We start from the raw sequence: 16,642 nt of genomic DNA on the forward strand, positions 1-16,642 counted from the left end.
AGAGATGGATAGAAATTGGGTTTGGACGCATTACACTGAACAAGATTTTGTGTACTCCACTTAGATATCCTGTCCAAGTCTGACTTTACTAAGGAAGCTCTGCCAAGACAAGATGCAGATTGAGTGACAGAGGGAGCAGAATTGAAGGATGTGGATGAATGCAGTGTTGAGTTGTCAGTGTATGAGTGCAGTGGAATATTTGTGGAGAGGAAATTGTTGAAAAAAAAAGAAGAAAAAGTGCAGGGTACAGGACAGAACCTTGAGGGACAGCACTGTTGATGGAGAAAAGGGGGGAGGTTGATCCATCAACAATCATAGAGATAGAGGGAGCAAAGTGAGAGAAGGAAATCCTGATGACACACCCTGTTAAAAGTTTTAGATATGTCAAGGGCAACTACACATGACTCCCCAAAATCTTTCAGGGATGATGACCAGATAGTAGTAAGATGGGAAGGAATATTACCAGTGGATCTCGCTTTACAGAAGCCATACTGGCAATCAGAGAGAAGACTGCAATTTTCAAGGTTTTTAAGGATATGGGAGTTGAGGAGGGATCAAAGACTTTGGAAATGGGAGATATAAAAGCAATAGGATGATAGTTAGAGGGGTTAGAATGGTCACCCTTCTTAGGAATGGGATGTATCAATGCATGCATCCAAGAAGGAAAAGTTTTGGTTTTCAAATAGAAAAAAAGAGCAAGCACAGGTGTACACTCTTTCAATACATAAGGATGGATGCCATCAGGACCATAAGGCTTGCTGGAATCCAGAGAAAGAGGTGCTTTTCGGACAGTCCAAAAAGAGATCACGGAAAGAGGAATAGGATTAGTAAAAGGAGCATGGCGGGGGATGTTAGAGTCATCCAAGGTCGAGTCAGAGGAAAAATGAGAGCCAAAGAAATTTGCTTTGTCTATGGGAGAGACAGGTATAGTACCATCAGAACGGAAAAGTGAAGAAAGTTGTTAGAGATGCCCTTAGCTAAAGACCAGAAAGACCTATCAGTGGATGATGAGGAGAGGTTATCGCACTTCCTTTGAATAAAGGAATGCTTTGCCTCATGGATAATGTGCTTGCAGTGATTATGGGCAGTGATAAAAGCTGAATGGGAGCTTGAGGAAGGAGTTTTCCAAGCCCAATATGCCTGATTCCTTGCCTGAATGGCCTCAGAACAGGAACAGTTGAAGTACGGATTGGATGAAGAGGTTATCTTGGAGGAAAAGGGGACAAATGCTTCCATTAATGCAAAAATAACCTCTGCTATGCATTTGGCAGAAACATAAGCATCACCATATAAGAGACAGTAATTCACCCAAGGAAATTCAAAAAAAAGTTATGCAAGTTATTCCAGTTATTCTATCTGAAATTACCATAACACCTTTCAAACAGAAATGGAACAAACAAGCAAGCACAGGTGCACACTCTTTCAGTACATAGGGGCAGATGCCATCAGGACCATAAGGTTACCCAGGACTTCCTTTCCACAGGATCCTGCAGCCAGGGCTGTGATACTTCCAGCAGAAGGGAAAAAATGGACTCTTTTGAAGTGAGAGTTCTATAATGAAACTGTACTCCTAATGATACAGCCTCATCAAAGGTGTCTTTTCACTCAGTATAACCTCATGCAAGTGGAGTCTGGTAACACCTCTATAATAATCTAAACATGACAAACTGACAGGGTGAAAGAAAACATAGTGAACATGAAAGACCTGCAACAAGGAAGGTCAATAGTTATTAAGGACAACAAAACCACGATACATACAAAAAAATGTCTCACAAAATATATGAATACCTGGGAAGGAGGCTCAAACAGCAAGTTAATATACTACCAGGAGAAATGAGAACCACACATTTCAAACAACTACAGAAACATTTACAAGAAAACTTAACATATAATCAAATTCAGTTCCAGATGAACCTAAAACAGACAACTATGCAAAAGTAAAGAGGAAGAGTCTCATTCAACAAGCAAGATGTCCTATCAGCACTACATGCTAGCCATGACTTTTGACAAAATCTCATCATAGGTATTTATAGACAGATACTCCTTGTTCATTCCAGTTCTAATATGTATAGCTTCTTAGTCTCTCCTCACTCACCCTCTTTCTATGTTCAAACCATTTCAACATACTCTCCTCAGTTTTCTCACACATACAATCCTTATTACAAAACTTCTCTATTTCATATTTGATCAACCCTCCTCATACCACATGTTGTCCTCCAGCCTTACTTTTCCAGCACATAAATCTTTTTCCACTTTTTTTTTCAAGGGCCAATGTCTCAGATCCACAGAGAAATGTTGGGACTACTTTTTCATCAAGCATACCCATCTTTGCCATCACAGACAGTGACCTCTCCACAACCTCCTAAATGCACCTAGGACTTCTGCTCCCGTGCTTAACCTGTAATTAACCTCAGCTATTATAGTTCCACTTGTTAACCACACTCCTCTTCCCTCTCAAATCTTATTACCTTATTTTTATTCACAGTAATTTGCATCTTCCTCCTTACATGCTCAAACCTAACTCTCACACCAGCTTCTGATTTTCTTAGTCTAGTCTGCCACTAGAGCTGTTTCACATAGAAAAAGCAAGTGGCTCACCTCCCTGAAGGTCCCTCACATTTATCCCCCCCCTCATTATCTCATCCATAGGCATGTTAAACAGCCACCCTTGAGGCTAACCCACCATCACTTGGCACCAATAATCCTTCTTTCTTTGTTTATGAATTCATGCCTTGCTCTCCAGACACAGATTCTTCACAGCTTCTAGTAGTTTCCTTCCACCATTCATAGCAACTTACACAAAGCATCTCTATGAACCCCATGTTACACTTTCCCCTGATAAGTAAAGGACACATGTGAATCCTCTTTCTCTCAACATTTCCTGAACAAATTCTTCAGACACTGCATAAACTTGATCCACCAAGGAACTGAGACACCATTTACCAATGATATATATACAGATACATAGCATACTTAAAAAAACTCACTTCTGGCCATTTCTAGAAGATTTTCAAGCATCTTGTATGTTTCGGATTCAATCTGAACGTACACATCACCTGCTGTAGTGACGTGCATCAGGTATACTTCTGCTAAACCACCAACCTAAAAGAGAATATTAAAAAATTCAATTATCTTCTTCATAAAGATGTAGGTTTTGAAAACTTAAAAGCCCTTTCTCTCCAAAGCACTTTCTCATGAGCATGAGGTATTCCTCATGATAATATCTTGGAAAATCATGGTCAGGACCTTTCAAACATTCAATCTCAGCAGCTAGTTCACTTTGGCCTATCCTTGGCCAATCAGCAACTGCCTTTAGATGATGTCATTGACTCACTTAATTCCAGCTCTTCAGAGCCCCCAATTCGCAGATCATGGATATCAACCCTAAGGTAGGCACAATAAGCAGTGGGTAAAAACCCAAAGGCATGCACAGTAAGTAGTGGGTAAAAACTCAAAGGCAGGCACAGTAAGTAGGGATAAAAGTTTTTTGAAAAAGAAAAAGCAAATGCAGGGTAAGAACAAGAAAAAATGCTAATGGAACAATGCCATGGAGAATGCTTTTTTAATTTTCAAAACCTAAGTTTCCTCTGTGGTGTGTCTCACAAGCAAGAGAGCATACCCACATGAAGGACGAGGGTGTAGAGAAACAAATGCAGGTATCACACCGAACATCAAAAAAGTGTACCCTCAACAGTAGTGTGAAGGAACAATGGAATCTAGCTCTCCTGAAGGAGGAATCCACAGAGCCACATAGGTAGATCCATAAAGTTTAAACTAAGGTACCATTTGATGAAGGTGGAAGACAAGTGCCAAAGATACCTTTTCTTAATAATGATGAACTGATGACAAAGCTTTCATTACCCATAACACTTACACAGACAAACCAATTATGAATACCTTGTCATGGCCTTTGAAAAAAAAAAAAGATTTACTCAACATTCAAGATATTTCCCATTGTGTGTGTGTGTGTGTGTGTGTGTGTGTGTGTGTGTGTGTGTGTTTTGTTTGTTTGTTTGTTTGTTTGTTTGTTTGTTTGTTTGTTTGTTTGTGTGTGTGTGTGTGTGTGTGTGTGTGTGTGTGTGTGTGTGTGTGTGTGTGTGTGTGTGTGTGTATGCATGTGTTATTACGAACCTGTGTGTTCTGTGTGTCCATGTTATAGATTGTATGTTACAGGTAGGCCACATAATGACCTAGAGGTCTTAACAGATTCCTTGATCGCTCCCACACTTCCTGGGATTTCATACCCCCCACTGAATGGTCACTTAAGTCGTGTCTGTCACATCGGCCTGTTAATTTTTCCTTGCCTGCGGCGTCAACTGATCAGGGTCAGGCGCAAGGTCAGGCCTGGGAAAGGTTGCCTCCCCTTCATCGTTTCATCGGCAATATGTAGGGTTGGATCTGAGGCCTCCAACCAATCACAGTCGAGATGCAGGCGTGACAAGCAGTCTTTTGACCAATCAAGAGTAACTGTATGTGGTTATTCCTCCCAGTCATAGCCGAGATGAGGCAGGTCATGGCGGGGCTGGCCGCTTCCAGCTGGCTACCCCCTCAGTGAAAGCACCCTGATGACTTCTTGGCCATGATTCCTTCAGCCATCATGTGCCTGGCAGGTAGGTGGGTTTTCCTTGTCTCAACACCATAGCCAACTACGATCAATGCATTCACTCTGAGCGATGCAGCATTACACTAAATTAAGTTAGACTGTGTCGTTTTGTGTCTGAGTGTAGCAATGTATTGTAACTTGTCATAGAATTGCCCAGTGAATACTTGTATCTTGTGTCATGTTTCTACAGTCAAATTATGTAAGGGAAAGAGATCTCTTTAGTTTGAAACCTTACCTGGAATATTAGGTGTTAATGTAAATATTTCTACCCAATTAATGTGCTTCTTTGTCGTATAAGTAATTTTAATACTGGTGTTTAATTTCATCCCTTAACTTTACGATAGCATTAATCAGTCTTGCATAACAGTGTGTGTGTGTGTGTGTGTGTGTGTGTGTGTGTGTGTGTGTGTGTGTGTGTGTGTGTGGTGGACTGGAGGCTGCCCAGACTCATCACAAAGTACCCACTGTACTTTCTTCATGTCTATGCTTACATCTATACCCTTCATTATTCTATTTGGGGACCCAATGACTTTTCTAACCTGTACTGCTCTCTCCCTTACCCTCCTTTCACTATCATCAAGCTTACCCAAGATGGCTCCTAAACATTTCAATTCTTTCACCTCTTTCATTCTCCCCCCCCCCCCTTTCTAGCATATGTAAGTCTAGGCTGACTATCCTATTGTTTAAAGACAAGGTCTGGCAGACACTCTACACAGTGGTCATCTTGAACATGTTTCAGTATGCATGCGTTCTCAAATGACATATCCAAAATTAATCTTCTCTGACTTGATTCCCTTAGTTGGACTGGAAAATGTGTGTGTTGAAAAAACTGGTCCTAATGAACGCTACATGCTAAACGATAATCATGCCAATCATCTCTATGGTTTATTCCTCTAATAGCCGAGTCGAGGTATGTCCTACAATTTTTCTTTATGGGTAGTTGCGATACATCCACTTGTTAGATTTCTGAAATTCTTGGAAGCTCTAGAATCGAACCCCCAACTGGCAAGGAGCTACTTCAAGGAAAACCTAACTGAAAACCCTGCTCGATGGACTTGAAAGGGCTGTCAAGGGCACCTCAGCCTTTAGCAAAGATGGACTTAAATGAACTAAGGCACTTCCTTTTCAGAAGATTATGGAGGGAAAAGGGAAGCCCTTAAGACTAATCCTTTTATCAACCCCAAACTTGCTGTCTCTTCCCAGCACTTTGCTCTGAAGAGACAACAGCTTTCTTTACAATGAGTATAGCTCTAAAAACCTCCAGAATGACCACATATGAGGGTTACAAAAGGATGACAATTCCAAAGGCTACAAATACTCTACCTTATCAAGGTCAGACATAACAAGACATCTGCACTGCTGTTGAAATATCAGATACTGCATGAATGTCTCTGCATGGAAATGTAAGCTGTTTTAATGCATGTCCCAAAACCCTCCTAATGAACTGTAGTTTCATCAAATGTTCTGGCAATGGAGGACAGGATTAAAAAAAGGCAGACATTTTTGCAGACTTCATGTAAGCACAATGAGGACTAAAATGTCCAGACCTTGATTTTTCTTGATTTCATCTATAAGAACCTATCATGCTAACAAAGTAAACCAGAGGAGAAAAATCCAATTTTCAGTTTTTCAGTTGTCAATTTGGGAGAATTTACAGTTTATAAAAAATAATGATATCATGTATAGGCCACAGGCTTCATTTCATTAGTGTGCCCTACTTTACTTAAAAACATCTTTCCTTTTGCTCTAAATATGTTTTAGGAATCTATGTATTTTTTGAGCTTGTTTAATAAAAAATATTTCATAGTTCTATTCACCATTTCAGTCATAGCCACTCAAGTGCTTTTCCTATCTCCATATATTTCAAAGGACTTGAAAAAAGAAGATATGATGAGTATAGTCTTGATGAATTCTGATTACAATTTTTTTCTTTGTTCCCAATTTCCTTTATTGCCTCAACAAAATACAAAAATCTTATTTGCACATGTCTACTCACTAAATGTCATAAATAATGTACTAATACCAGGCCTTACCATCCACAGCCAAGCCACACAGTATATTTCATGGCTTTTGTTAACCTCTTTACATGCCCTGGTTTGGACCCAGTTGACTATGTCACTCACCATGTACCACATTCTTCATATTCATTATGTTTAATGCACATCTCTTGTCTTCCTGAGTGTTCAGGCTCTAAAACCCTACTCCCCTCCATTCTTCTATCTCTATCACGGTCTTCTCCTCCCCTTTCTCCCTCCAGTTCCAAAACACAGATCCTCTTTGTCAATCTTTTCCACTCCCCTTCATTCTTCTATCTCTATCAAGGTCTTCTCCTCCCCTTTCTCCCTCCAGTTCCAAAACACAGATCCTCTTTGTCAATCTTTTCCACTCATCTCCATATATCTGAGCCATTTTGGCTCACCCTTCCCTTGGCTCTTTCAATCAGACTTTGCTCACATACTGTGCAGTTCTCAAATGTAAAGAACATTTCTTCATTTAAAGTACAATGATGTGAATTCACTTTTACAGTTTTAGTCTTTCATATAACCCTTAAATGGCAGGATAGGTTAAGAAATCCCATCACTATGTGCAAAAATATTGATGAAATCATATACCAACAAGCAAAAGTAGAAGAAAATATGCAGAATGTAATGATATAAACACCTTTATGTTGGCCTGGTGGAGTACTGGGTAAGCAACAAGAGTGTAGCAGATACTTCTGACAACTCTTGAACTTGAAGTCGAGTCCATACTCTAGTCCTCTCTCTTACACAAGCACAGCAATTATGATGAATAGCATGCATATATGTACAAATATTACAATATATAATATACCCGTCCTCGTTCTATGCAGGATCACTCTTTGTGATTTTACTCTCCTATGAGGAGCCTATTTCTATAAGTCCCTCTTTCTATGTGGGCAAAATTTGCTACTATATGGGTAGGTGCAATAGAAAACGCACTAAGACTTCAGTGAGGGTTGGCAGGTGGTGAAGTAAGCATGGATTGTGGGTTGAACGATTTGGGTATACCTAGTAATGTGATTTTTCTGTAACCTACTGTATGTTTGTTACTATGGCATCCAAATGTCTAGCAACATCTCTTTTCCCAGAAGCAGCATTTAAACAGAAGAGAGCCCCTCTGACATTAGAAACAAAGCTAGAAATCTTACAATGCACTAAAGCTGGTGAGGGGACATAAGCACTGTAGGGAGTGTGCCAAACTTCTGTAAGGGTTGGTGGGTTGAGTATGCATGGGTCCTGGGTGGAGTGCACCACATTCCCACCAGCAGATCAGTCTTGCAGTTACCACCATTGTGAGTGAATCCATCCTACTTCAGCAATTTTGGTATACCTGCTTTTGTGATTTTTCTGCAAACCACTGTGTTTGTGTTTATTAATATGGCATCCAAATGTCCAGCAAAATCTTATCCAACCTCAGAACCAGCAGTTAAATGGAAGAAAACCTGACTTTACAAATGAAATCTTACTCCCTACTGATGCTGGTGAAGGTGTATCAGTGCTTGGTCATGTTTACAATCTGGGTGAATCTACAATCCCAACAAATAGAAGAATGCAAAGAAACTTCAAAGTGGTGTGATCCATTCTACTGAACTGTCTGCCAAGGTAACCAAAAAGGTGAACTATCGACTTACGGAGAAAATGAAGAAATTGCTTGTTATACAAAGAGCATGAAATGAAGAAAAACAGCCTCAGTAACCTTCAGCTCAAGTCTAAAGCTACAAAGATTTCTAAGTGTTTACATAAAAAATACAATGTAGCTGAGACACAGCCAATTCAAGCAAGGAGAGGATGGCTAGATAAGTTTATTCAATTTCAGAGGCTACATAACCTGAAGCTAATGGGAAAATCCATCAGAGATGACGATGAATCTGCTACACACATCCCATTTTTCTTTTTGTTTGTTGGTTCACTATATATGAATTCTCTTTGTGGGATGTCTCCACATAACATAACCCACACATATAGTGAGGAATGGGTGTACATACTGAAAATGAATGGGAGGAGATGGTCCAGTCAGCACATCCTAGGAAATCCCTCTTCACCTCAATATAAGAGAAAGAGACATTAAAGTCTTTTCTTTTAGACAGGCAAAGCACAATGTTGTGATGAAAAACATGGTTTTTGTAAAAAAGTTACATCACGTACAAGAAATGATACACTGATCATGTAATGCTTAAATATAACTATGTGGTAAATAAGGAAGTTAAAAGAGCAGGGATAAGGCTGAAAGAGGAGATATAAGAGTAGTTTTTTTTTTTTTTCGCTGTCTCCCGTGTTTGCGAGGTAGCGCAAGGAAACAGACGAAAGAAATGGCCCAACCAACCCCCATACACATGTATATACATACACGTCCACACCACAAATCACATACCTACACAGCTTTCCATGGTTTACCCCAGACGCTTCACATGCCCTGATTCAATCCACTGACAGCACGTCAACCCCGGTATACCACATCGATCCAATTCACTCTATTCCTTGCCCTCCTTTCACCCTCCTGCATGTTCAGGCCCCGATCACACAAAATCTTTTTCACTCCATCTTTCCACCTCCAATTTGGTCTCCCACTTCTCCTCGTTCCCTCCACCTCCAACACATATATCCTCTTGGTCAATCTTTCCTCACTCATTCTCTCCATGTGCCCAAACCATTTCAAAACACCCTCTTCTGCTCTCTCAACCACGCTCTCTTTATTTCCACACATCTCTCTTACCCTTACGTTACTTACTCGATCAAACCACCTCACACCACACATTGTCCTCAAACATCTCATTTCCAGCACATCCATCCTCCTGCGCACAACTCTATCCATAGCCCATGCCTCGCAACCATACAACATTGTTGGAACCACTATTCCTTCAAACATATCCATTTTTGCTTTCCGAGATAATACTCTCGACTTCCACACATTCTTCAAGGCTCCCAGAATTTTCGCCCCCTCCCCCACCCTATGATCCACTTCCGCTTCCATGGTTCCATCCGCTGCCAGATCCACTCCCAGATATCTAAAACACTTTACTTCCTCCAGTTTTTCTCCATTTAAACTTACCTCCCAATTGACTTGACCCTCAACCCTACTGTACCTAATAACCTTGCTCTTATTCACATTTACTCTTAACTTTCTTCTTTCACACACTTTACCAAACTCAGTCACCAGCTTCTGCAGTTTCTCACATGAATCAGCCACCAGCGCTGTATCATCAGCGAACAACAACTGACTCACTTCCCAAGCTCTCTCATCCCCAACAGAATTCATACTTGCCCCTCTTTCCAAAACTCTTGCATTCACCTCCCTAACAACCCCATCCATAAACAAATTAAACAACCATGGAGACATCACACACCCCTACCGCAAACCTACATTCACTGAGAACCAATCACTTTCCTCTCTTCCTACACGTACACATGCCTTACATCCTCGATAAAAACTTTTCACTGCTTCTAACAACTTGCCTCCCACACCATATATTCTTAATACCTTCCACAGAGCATCTCTATCAACTCTATCATATGCCTTCTCCAGATCCATAAATGCTACATACAAATCCATTTGCTTTTCTAAGTATTTCTCACATACATTCTTCAAAGCAAACACCTGATCCACACATCCTCTACCACTTCTGAAACCACACTGCTCTTCCCCAATCTGATGCTCTGTACATGCCTTCACCCTCTCAATCAATACCCTCCCATATAATTTACCAGGAATACTCAACAAACTTATACCTCTGTAATTTGAGCACTCACTCTTATCCCCTTTGCCTTTGTACAATGGCACTATGCACGCATTCCGCCAATCCTCAGGCACCTCACCATGAGTCATACATACATTAAATAACCTTACCAACCAGTCAATAATACAGTCACCCCCTTTTTTTAATAAATTCCATTGCAATACCATCCAAACCTGCTGACTTGCCGGCTTTCATCTTCCGCAAAGCTTTTACTACCTCTTCTCTGTTTACCAAATCATTTTCCCTAACCCTCTCACTTTGCACACCACCTCAACCAAAACACCCTATATCTGCCACTCTATCATCAAACACATTCAACAAACCTTCAAAATACTCACTCCATCTCCTTCTCACATCACCACTACTTGTTATCACCTCCCCATTTGCGCCCTTCACTGAAGTTCCCATTTGCTCCCTTGTCTTACGCACTTTATTTACCTCCTTCCAGAGCATCTTTTTATTCTCCCTAAAATTTAATGATACTCTCTCACCCCAACTCTCATTTGCCCCCTTTTTCACCTCTTGCACCTTTCTCTTGACCTCCTGTCTCTTTCTTTTATACATCTCCCACTCAACTGCATTTTTTCCCTGCAAAAATCGTCCAAATGCCTCTCTCTTCTCTTTCACTAATAATCTTACTTCTTCATCCCACCACTCACTACCCTTTCTAATCAACCCACCTCCCACTCTTCTCATGCCACACGCACCTTTTGCGCAAACCATCACTGATTCCCTAAATACATCCCATTCCTCCCCCACTCCCCTTACTTCCATTGTTCTCACCTTTTTCCATTCTGTACTCAGTCTCTCCTGGTACTTCCTCAAACAAGTCTCCTTCCCAAGCTCACTTACTCTCACCACACTCTTCACCCCAACATTCACTCTTCTTTTCTGAAAACCCATACAAATCTTCACCATAGCCTCCACAAGATAATGATCAGACATCCCTCCAGTTGCACCTCTCAGCACATTAATATCCAAAAGTCTCTCTTTCGCGCGCCTGTCAATTAACACGTAATCCAATAACGCTCTCTGGCCATCTCTCCTACTTACATACGTATACTTATGTATATCTCGCTTTTTAAACCAGGTATTCCCAATCACCAGTCCTTTTTCAGCACATAAATCTACAAGCTCTTCACCATTTCCATTTACAACACTGAACACCCCATGTTTACCAATTATTCCCTCAACTGCCACATTACTCACCTTTGCATTCAAATCACCCATCACTATAACCCGGTCTTGTGCATCAAAACCACTAACACACTAATTCAGCTGCTCCCAAAACACTTGCCTCTCATGATCTTTCTTCTCATGCCCAGGTGCATATGCACCAATAATCACCCATCTCTCTCCATCAACTTTCAGTTTTACCCATATTAATCGAGAATTTACTTTCTTACATTCTATCACATACTCCCACAACTCCTGTTTCAAGAGTACTGCTACTCCTTCCCTTGTAGAAGTTTTACAGAACCAAATAACATCTGTGGTAACATAAATTGGGAAATGGAGTTCAGAAGCCAGGCATCTGGTCATTGTGGTGAAAGATTCTGGGAAATCTATGATGAAGATGTAGGAACTTGGGTATCACTAGCTTTAAATATAAATGGTAGATTAAGAAAGAGGGAAGAAAGGTTCAATAAAAGAAGTTAAAAAGCAAATGAGCTTTGAGATGTGCTGCAACAAAGAAACAGGTAACATTTCAGTCAGCCAGCATTTGTAAGGTATAAGAGGGTAGATAATGAGTACAGCTGGATAAGAAAGAGAAACAAAGAAACTCTGAAATCAGGAGGTCTTAGAAAGTATAAAGATTTCAAGAAAGGACATTACCAGAATAATGGGGTCAGATTCGAGTAAGAAAAACAGAAGTTGGTGAATGAGTTTGGAAAAAAAAATTATAAACAGAGGAAGTTCAGAGTAAATGAAAATATAAGAAAGGTTATTAGGTTTAAGAGGCTTGAGGGAAGAATATGAGAGGGTCTTGACCAATAAAAAGCACATGGTTCTGGATTGAACCAGGGCATGTGAAGCGTCTGGGGTAAACCATGGAGAGTTTTGTGGGGCCTGGATGTGGAAAGGTAGCTGTGGTTTCGGTGCATTATACATGACAGCTAGAGACTGAGTGTGAATGAATGTGGCCTTTGTTGTCTTTTCCTAGCGCTACCTCGCGCACATGCGGGGGGAGGGGGTTGTCGCTTCATGTGTGGCGGGGTGGCGACGGGAATGAATAAGGGCAGACAGTATGAATTATGTACATGTGTTTATATGTATATGTCTGTGTATATATATGTATACGTTGAGATGTATGAAGTCTGTTGGGGATGAGAGAGCTTGGGAAGTGAGTCAGTTGTTGTTCGCTGATGATACAGCGCTGGTGGCTGATTCATGTGAGAAACTGCAGAAGCTGGTGACTGAGTTTGGTAAAGTGTGTGGAAGAAGAAAGTTAAGAGTAAATGTGAATAAGAGCAAGGTTATTAGGTACAGTAGGGTTGAGGGTCAAGTCAATTGGGAGGTGAGTTTGAATGGAGAAAAACTGGAGGAAGTGAAGTGTTTTAGATATCTGGGAGTGGATCTGTCAGCGGATGGAACCATGGAAGCGGAAGTGGATCATAGGGTGGGGGAGGGGGCGAAAATTTTGGGAGCCTTGAAAAATGTGTGGAAGTCGAGAACATTATCTCGGAAAGCAAAAATGGGTATGTTTGAAGGAATAGTGGTTCCAACAATGTTGTATGGTTGCGAGGCGTGGGCTATGGATAGAGATGTGCGCAGGAGGATGGATGTGCTGGAAATGAGATGTTTGAGGACAATGTGTGGTGTGAGGTGGTTTGAGCGAGTGAGTAACGTAAGGGTAAGAGAGATGTGTGGAAATAAAAAGAGCGTGGTTGAGAGAGCAGAAGAGGGTGTTTTGAAATGGTTTGGGCACATGGAGAGAATGAGTGAGGAAAGATTGACCAAGAGGATATATGTGTCGGAGGTGGAGGGAACGAGGAGAAGAGGGAGACCAAATTGGAGGTGGAAAGATGGAGTGAAAAAGATTTTGTGTGATCGGGGCCTGAACATGCAGGAGGGTGAAAGGAGGGCAAGGAATAGAGTGAATTGGAGCGATGTGGTATACAGGGGTTGACGTGCTGTCAGTGGATTGAATCAAGGCATGTGAAGCGTCTGGGGTAAACCATGGAAAGCTGTGTAGGTATGTATATTTGCGTGTGTGGAAGTATGTACATGTGTATGGGGGGGGGGTTGGGCCATTTCTTTCGTCTGTTTCCTTGCGCTACCTCGCAAACGCGGGAGACAGCGACAAAGTATAAAAAAAAAAAAAAAAAAAAAATATGTGCGTGTGTGGACATGTATGTATATACATGTGTATATGGGTGGGTTGGGCCATTCTTTCGTCTGTTTCCTTGCACTACCTCGCTAACATGGGAGATAGCGACAAAGTATAATAAAATAAATAAATATTCAGATGAAATTTCACTGTATCCTAAAGATATGAACACACTTCTGACAAGCCTCTTGAAATACTATCCAACATGTCACTAGAGAAAGGCAAAGACCCATGGGAGCACAAAAGGAGTAAACACCATACCCATCTGTAAGAAAGCAGACTGGGAAAGGGTGCTGAACTACAAACAAGTCTCTCTGATGAGTGTGGTCTGTAAGGTAATGAAGAGACATTCAGAAATCAAATGGATGATGCCTTCCTGCAGAAGAAAAACTTAGTGTGAGACAACAGAGTTTCAGGGAAAGAAAGTCATGAATAATGAACCTCTTAGATTTCTACAAGAGAGTAGAGAGTAAATTCAGTAATGGACAAAGGGCTGGGAGGAATGTTTGTATCTGGACTACTAAAACACATCTGACACTCAACCACATGATAGGCTGATTAAAAAGGCTGGACCACCAAGCAGGAACAAGGAAAAAACTCCTTCAATGGAAAGATTATCTTCATAAAAGGGTGTAAATGATGCATGTCAGAGAAGCCTCCTTAAAAACAGGTTGAGCTCATTAGCCCAGTGCACAAAATTCTGTTTTGGGAACATTACTCTTCCTGCTGTGTAAATGACTGGCAAGAGGGGATGGACTCCTATCTTAATATTGTTGCAGATGATCCTATGGTCATAAGGGAAATAAAAAGCATGAAAGGTTGCATCAAGTTACAAGGAGCCATTGACAGACCCCAAAGTCAGAGTAATGTGTTTGACAAAGTTTAATCCAAGCAAATGGAAATAAACTGCATTAATCTGTGTATGAAAGAGACCTGAGAGTAGACATTACCCCTGTCTCTAGAGTCCCAGCTTAAAATAAAAATTAAGAAGACCTAATGTCTGCTAGAAAATGTCATAACTGCATTCAAGTTCATAGACAAGAAAAAATTCAGCAAGCTGTTCACATCATATAAAAGGCCAAAATTAGAATATGCTTCACAAGTTTGGTCATTCCAACTAAAAATGACCTAACATAGAAGGTCCAGAGGAAGGTAACAATGATGATACAAGAATTAAGAGACATAAATTACTGGTAAAGGGTTGAGGTTTTAATTTGCCCATCAAGGAACAGCAAAGAGTAAGGTTGATCATAACCATAAGAGTTTTAAAACAGACTGATGACAGTGACAGCGAACAGTTCTTCGAGAGATGTAGGGATAGAGCAACCAGAGGATATAACATGAGATTAAGTTAAAAAACTTGTTAAAAAATATGAAAAAGCACTTTCATGGTATACAAGTAACAGATGAGAGCAAACTAAATATGTATGTCCCAAACATGGAAAGTAATCAGAAATTTCAAAAGTTGTGTGACAGTTAAGTGAAGACTGCTTAAAAGATGGGGCCCAGCGAGAGTAAATATTTAGCACTCAATATATGTTTGAAAATATTACAGCTCTCTACCATCGTTTGTTATGTAATCTCCACATCATCAGACAAAGGCCAAACACAAGGGTGGTTGAGAAATGTGGAGGGGTCCATGCTGGTCCCTTTCTTCCTTACTTCCGTTAAAATCACCTTGAGACAATCAAGGTTTCTCATTTTATCTATCATTCTTCATCAATTTCCTCACTACCCGATACACGACATTTTGTAAGTGTTCCTCATCACTTAGGTCAACAAACAATCTATCCATTTTCTGCAAGGTCAATGGACACATGACTTAAGAGGTTGGCATATGTGCACCTACAATGATGACTGCAAGGGTACTAGGAGAAGTTTTCCTGACAAAGAGAAAGGCCTCTTAAGGATACTTACGTTAAAATATCATGTGGTGCAGTTTTCTGTTCATGTATGTAGCATCATAATGAGCAAGATTAGCCACTGTCTAGAGGTTAAGGTGTGCACAAATAGAAACCTCTGAAGGTACAGTATCACAGTAAATAAATCTATAATCATACACACATCCCTGTGTACTGAAAGTGCGTGCCTCTGAACTTGCATCTGCGCTTGCTGATCTGTTCCATTTCTGTTTAAAAATCAAAGCTTTTGCTTCCCATGGAAGCATGCATTGATATGTCCCATCTCTAAAAAGGGTGACCATTCTGACCCCTCTAACTATCCTCCTACTGCTTTGATATCTACCATTTCCTTAAACACCTCGAAAATCACAGTCTTCTCTCTGATCACCAGTATGGCTTCCATAAGGTGAGATCCACTGGTGATATTCTTTCCTATCTTACTAATGTATGGTCACCATCCCTGAAAGATTCTGGGGAGTCATGTGTAGTTGTCCTTGACATATCTAAGGCTTTTGACAGGGTGTGGCATCAGAGTCGCATTTCTAAGCCCCCTCCCTCACTTTGCTCCTTCATATCTGGCTTCCTCTCTGGCTGATCTAACGCACTGGATCTTGATGGATCAGCCTCCCACCTTTTCTCCGTCAACAGCAGTGTCCCTCAGGGTTTTGTCCTGTCCGCTACACTTTTTCTCCTTTTTTCAATAATTTCCTCTCCTCCACAAATAATCCAGTGCACTCATACACTGATGACTCAACATTGCATTCATCCAAATCCTTCAATTCTGCTCACTCTTCTCTCACTCGATCTGCAACTCGTCTTGACACACATTCCTCAAAAACTTGGACTTCAACAGGATATCTCAGTGGGGTACACAAAATCCTGATAAGTTTGATGCCCCGAAGACCCAGTTTCTACCCATCTCTCAATCAAAAACTCCTCACAACTCTAGTCTCTCCTTTGATGGTTCTGTAATTCCATCTCTTGACTCAATGAACATATTTGATATTATGGTAACATCTACTCTTTCTTGGAAACCCCACAGTAAACGAATA

General features: G+C 40.8%; 1 protein-coding gene across 7 annotated transcripts in view; it reads right to left on the minus strand.

Annotated features, from left to right (window-relative positions):
• LOC139749847 (tudor domain-containing protein 7-like) overlaps positions 1-16,642 on the minus strand; it is a 406,719-nt gene that overhangs the window by 249,478 nt on the left and 140,599 nt on the right. For all 7 annotated transcript variants that reach the window (XM_071664170.1, XM_071664167.1, XM_071664165.1 and 4 more), the window contains one exon: positions 2,988-3,102. In XM_071664170.1, the coding sequence (XP_071520271.1) occupies positions 2,988-3,102 (115 nt within the window). The remainder of the gene's footprint in view (positions 1-2,987; positions 3,103-16,642) is intronic.

This window comes from Panulirus ornatus, chromosome 8 (genome assembly GCF_036320965.1).
Source record: "Panulirus ornatus isolate Po-2019 chromosome 8, ASM3632096v1, whole genome shotgun sequence".
In the NCBI taxonomy this organism is placed as follows: domain Eukaryota; kingdom Metazoa; phylum Arthropoda; class Malacostraca; order Decapoda; family Palinuridae; genus Panulirus; species Panulirus ornatus.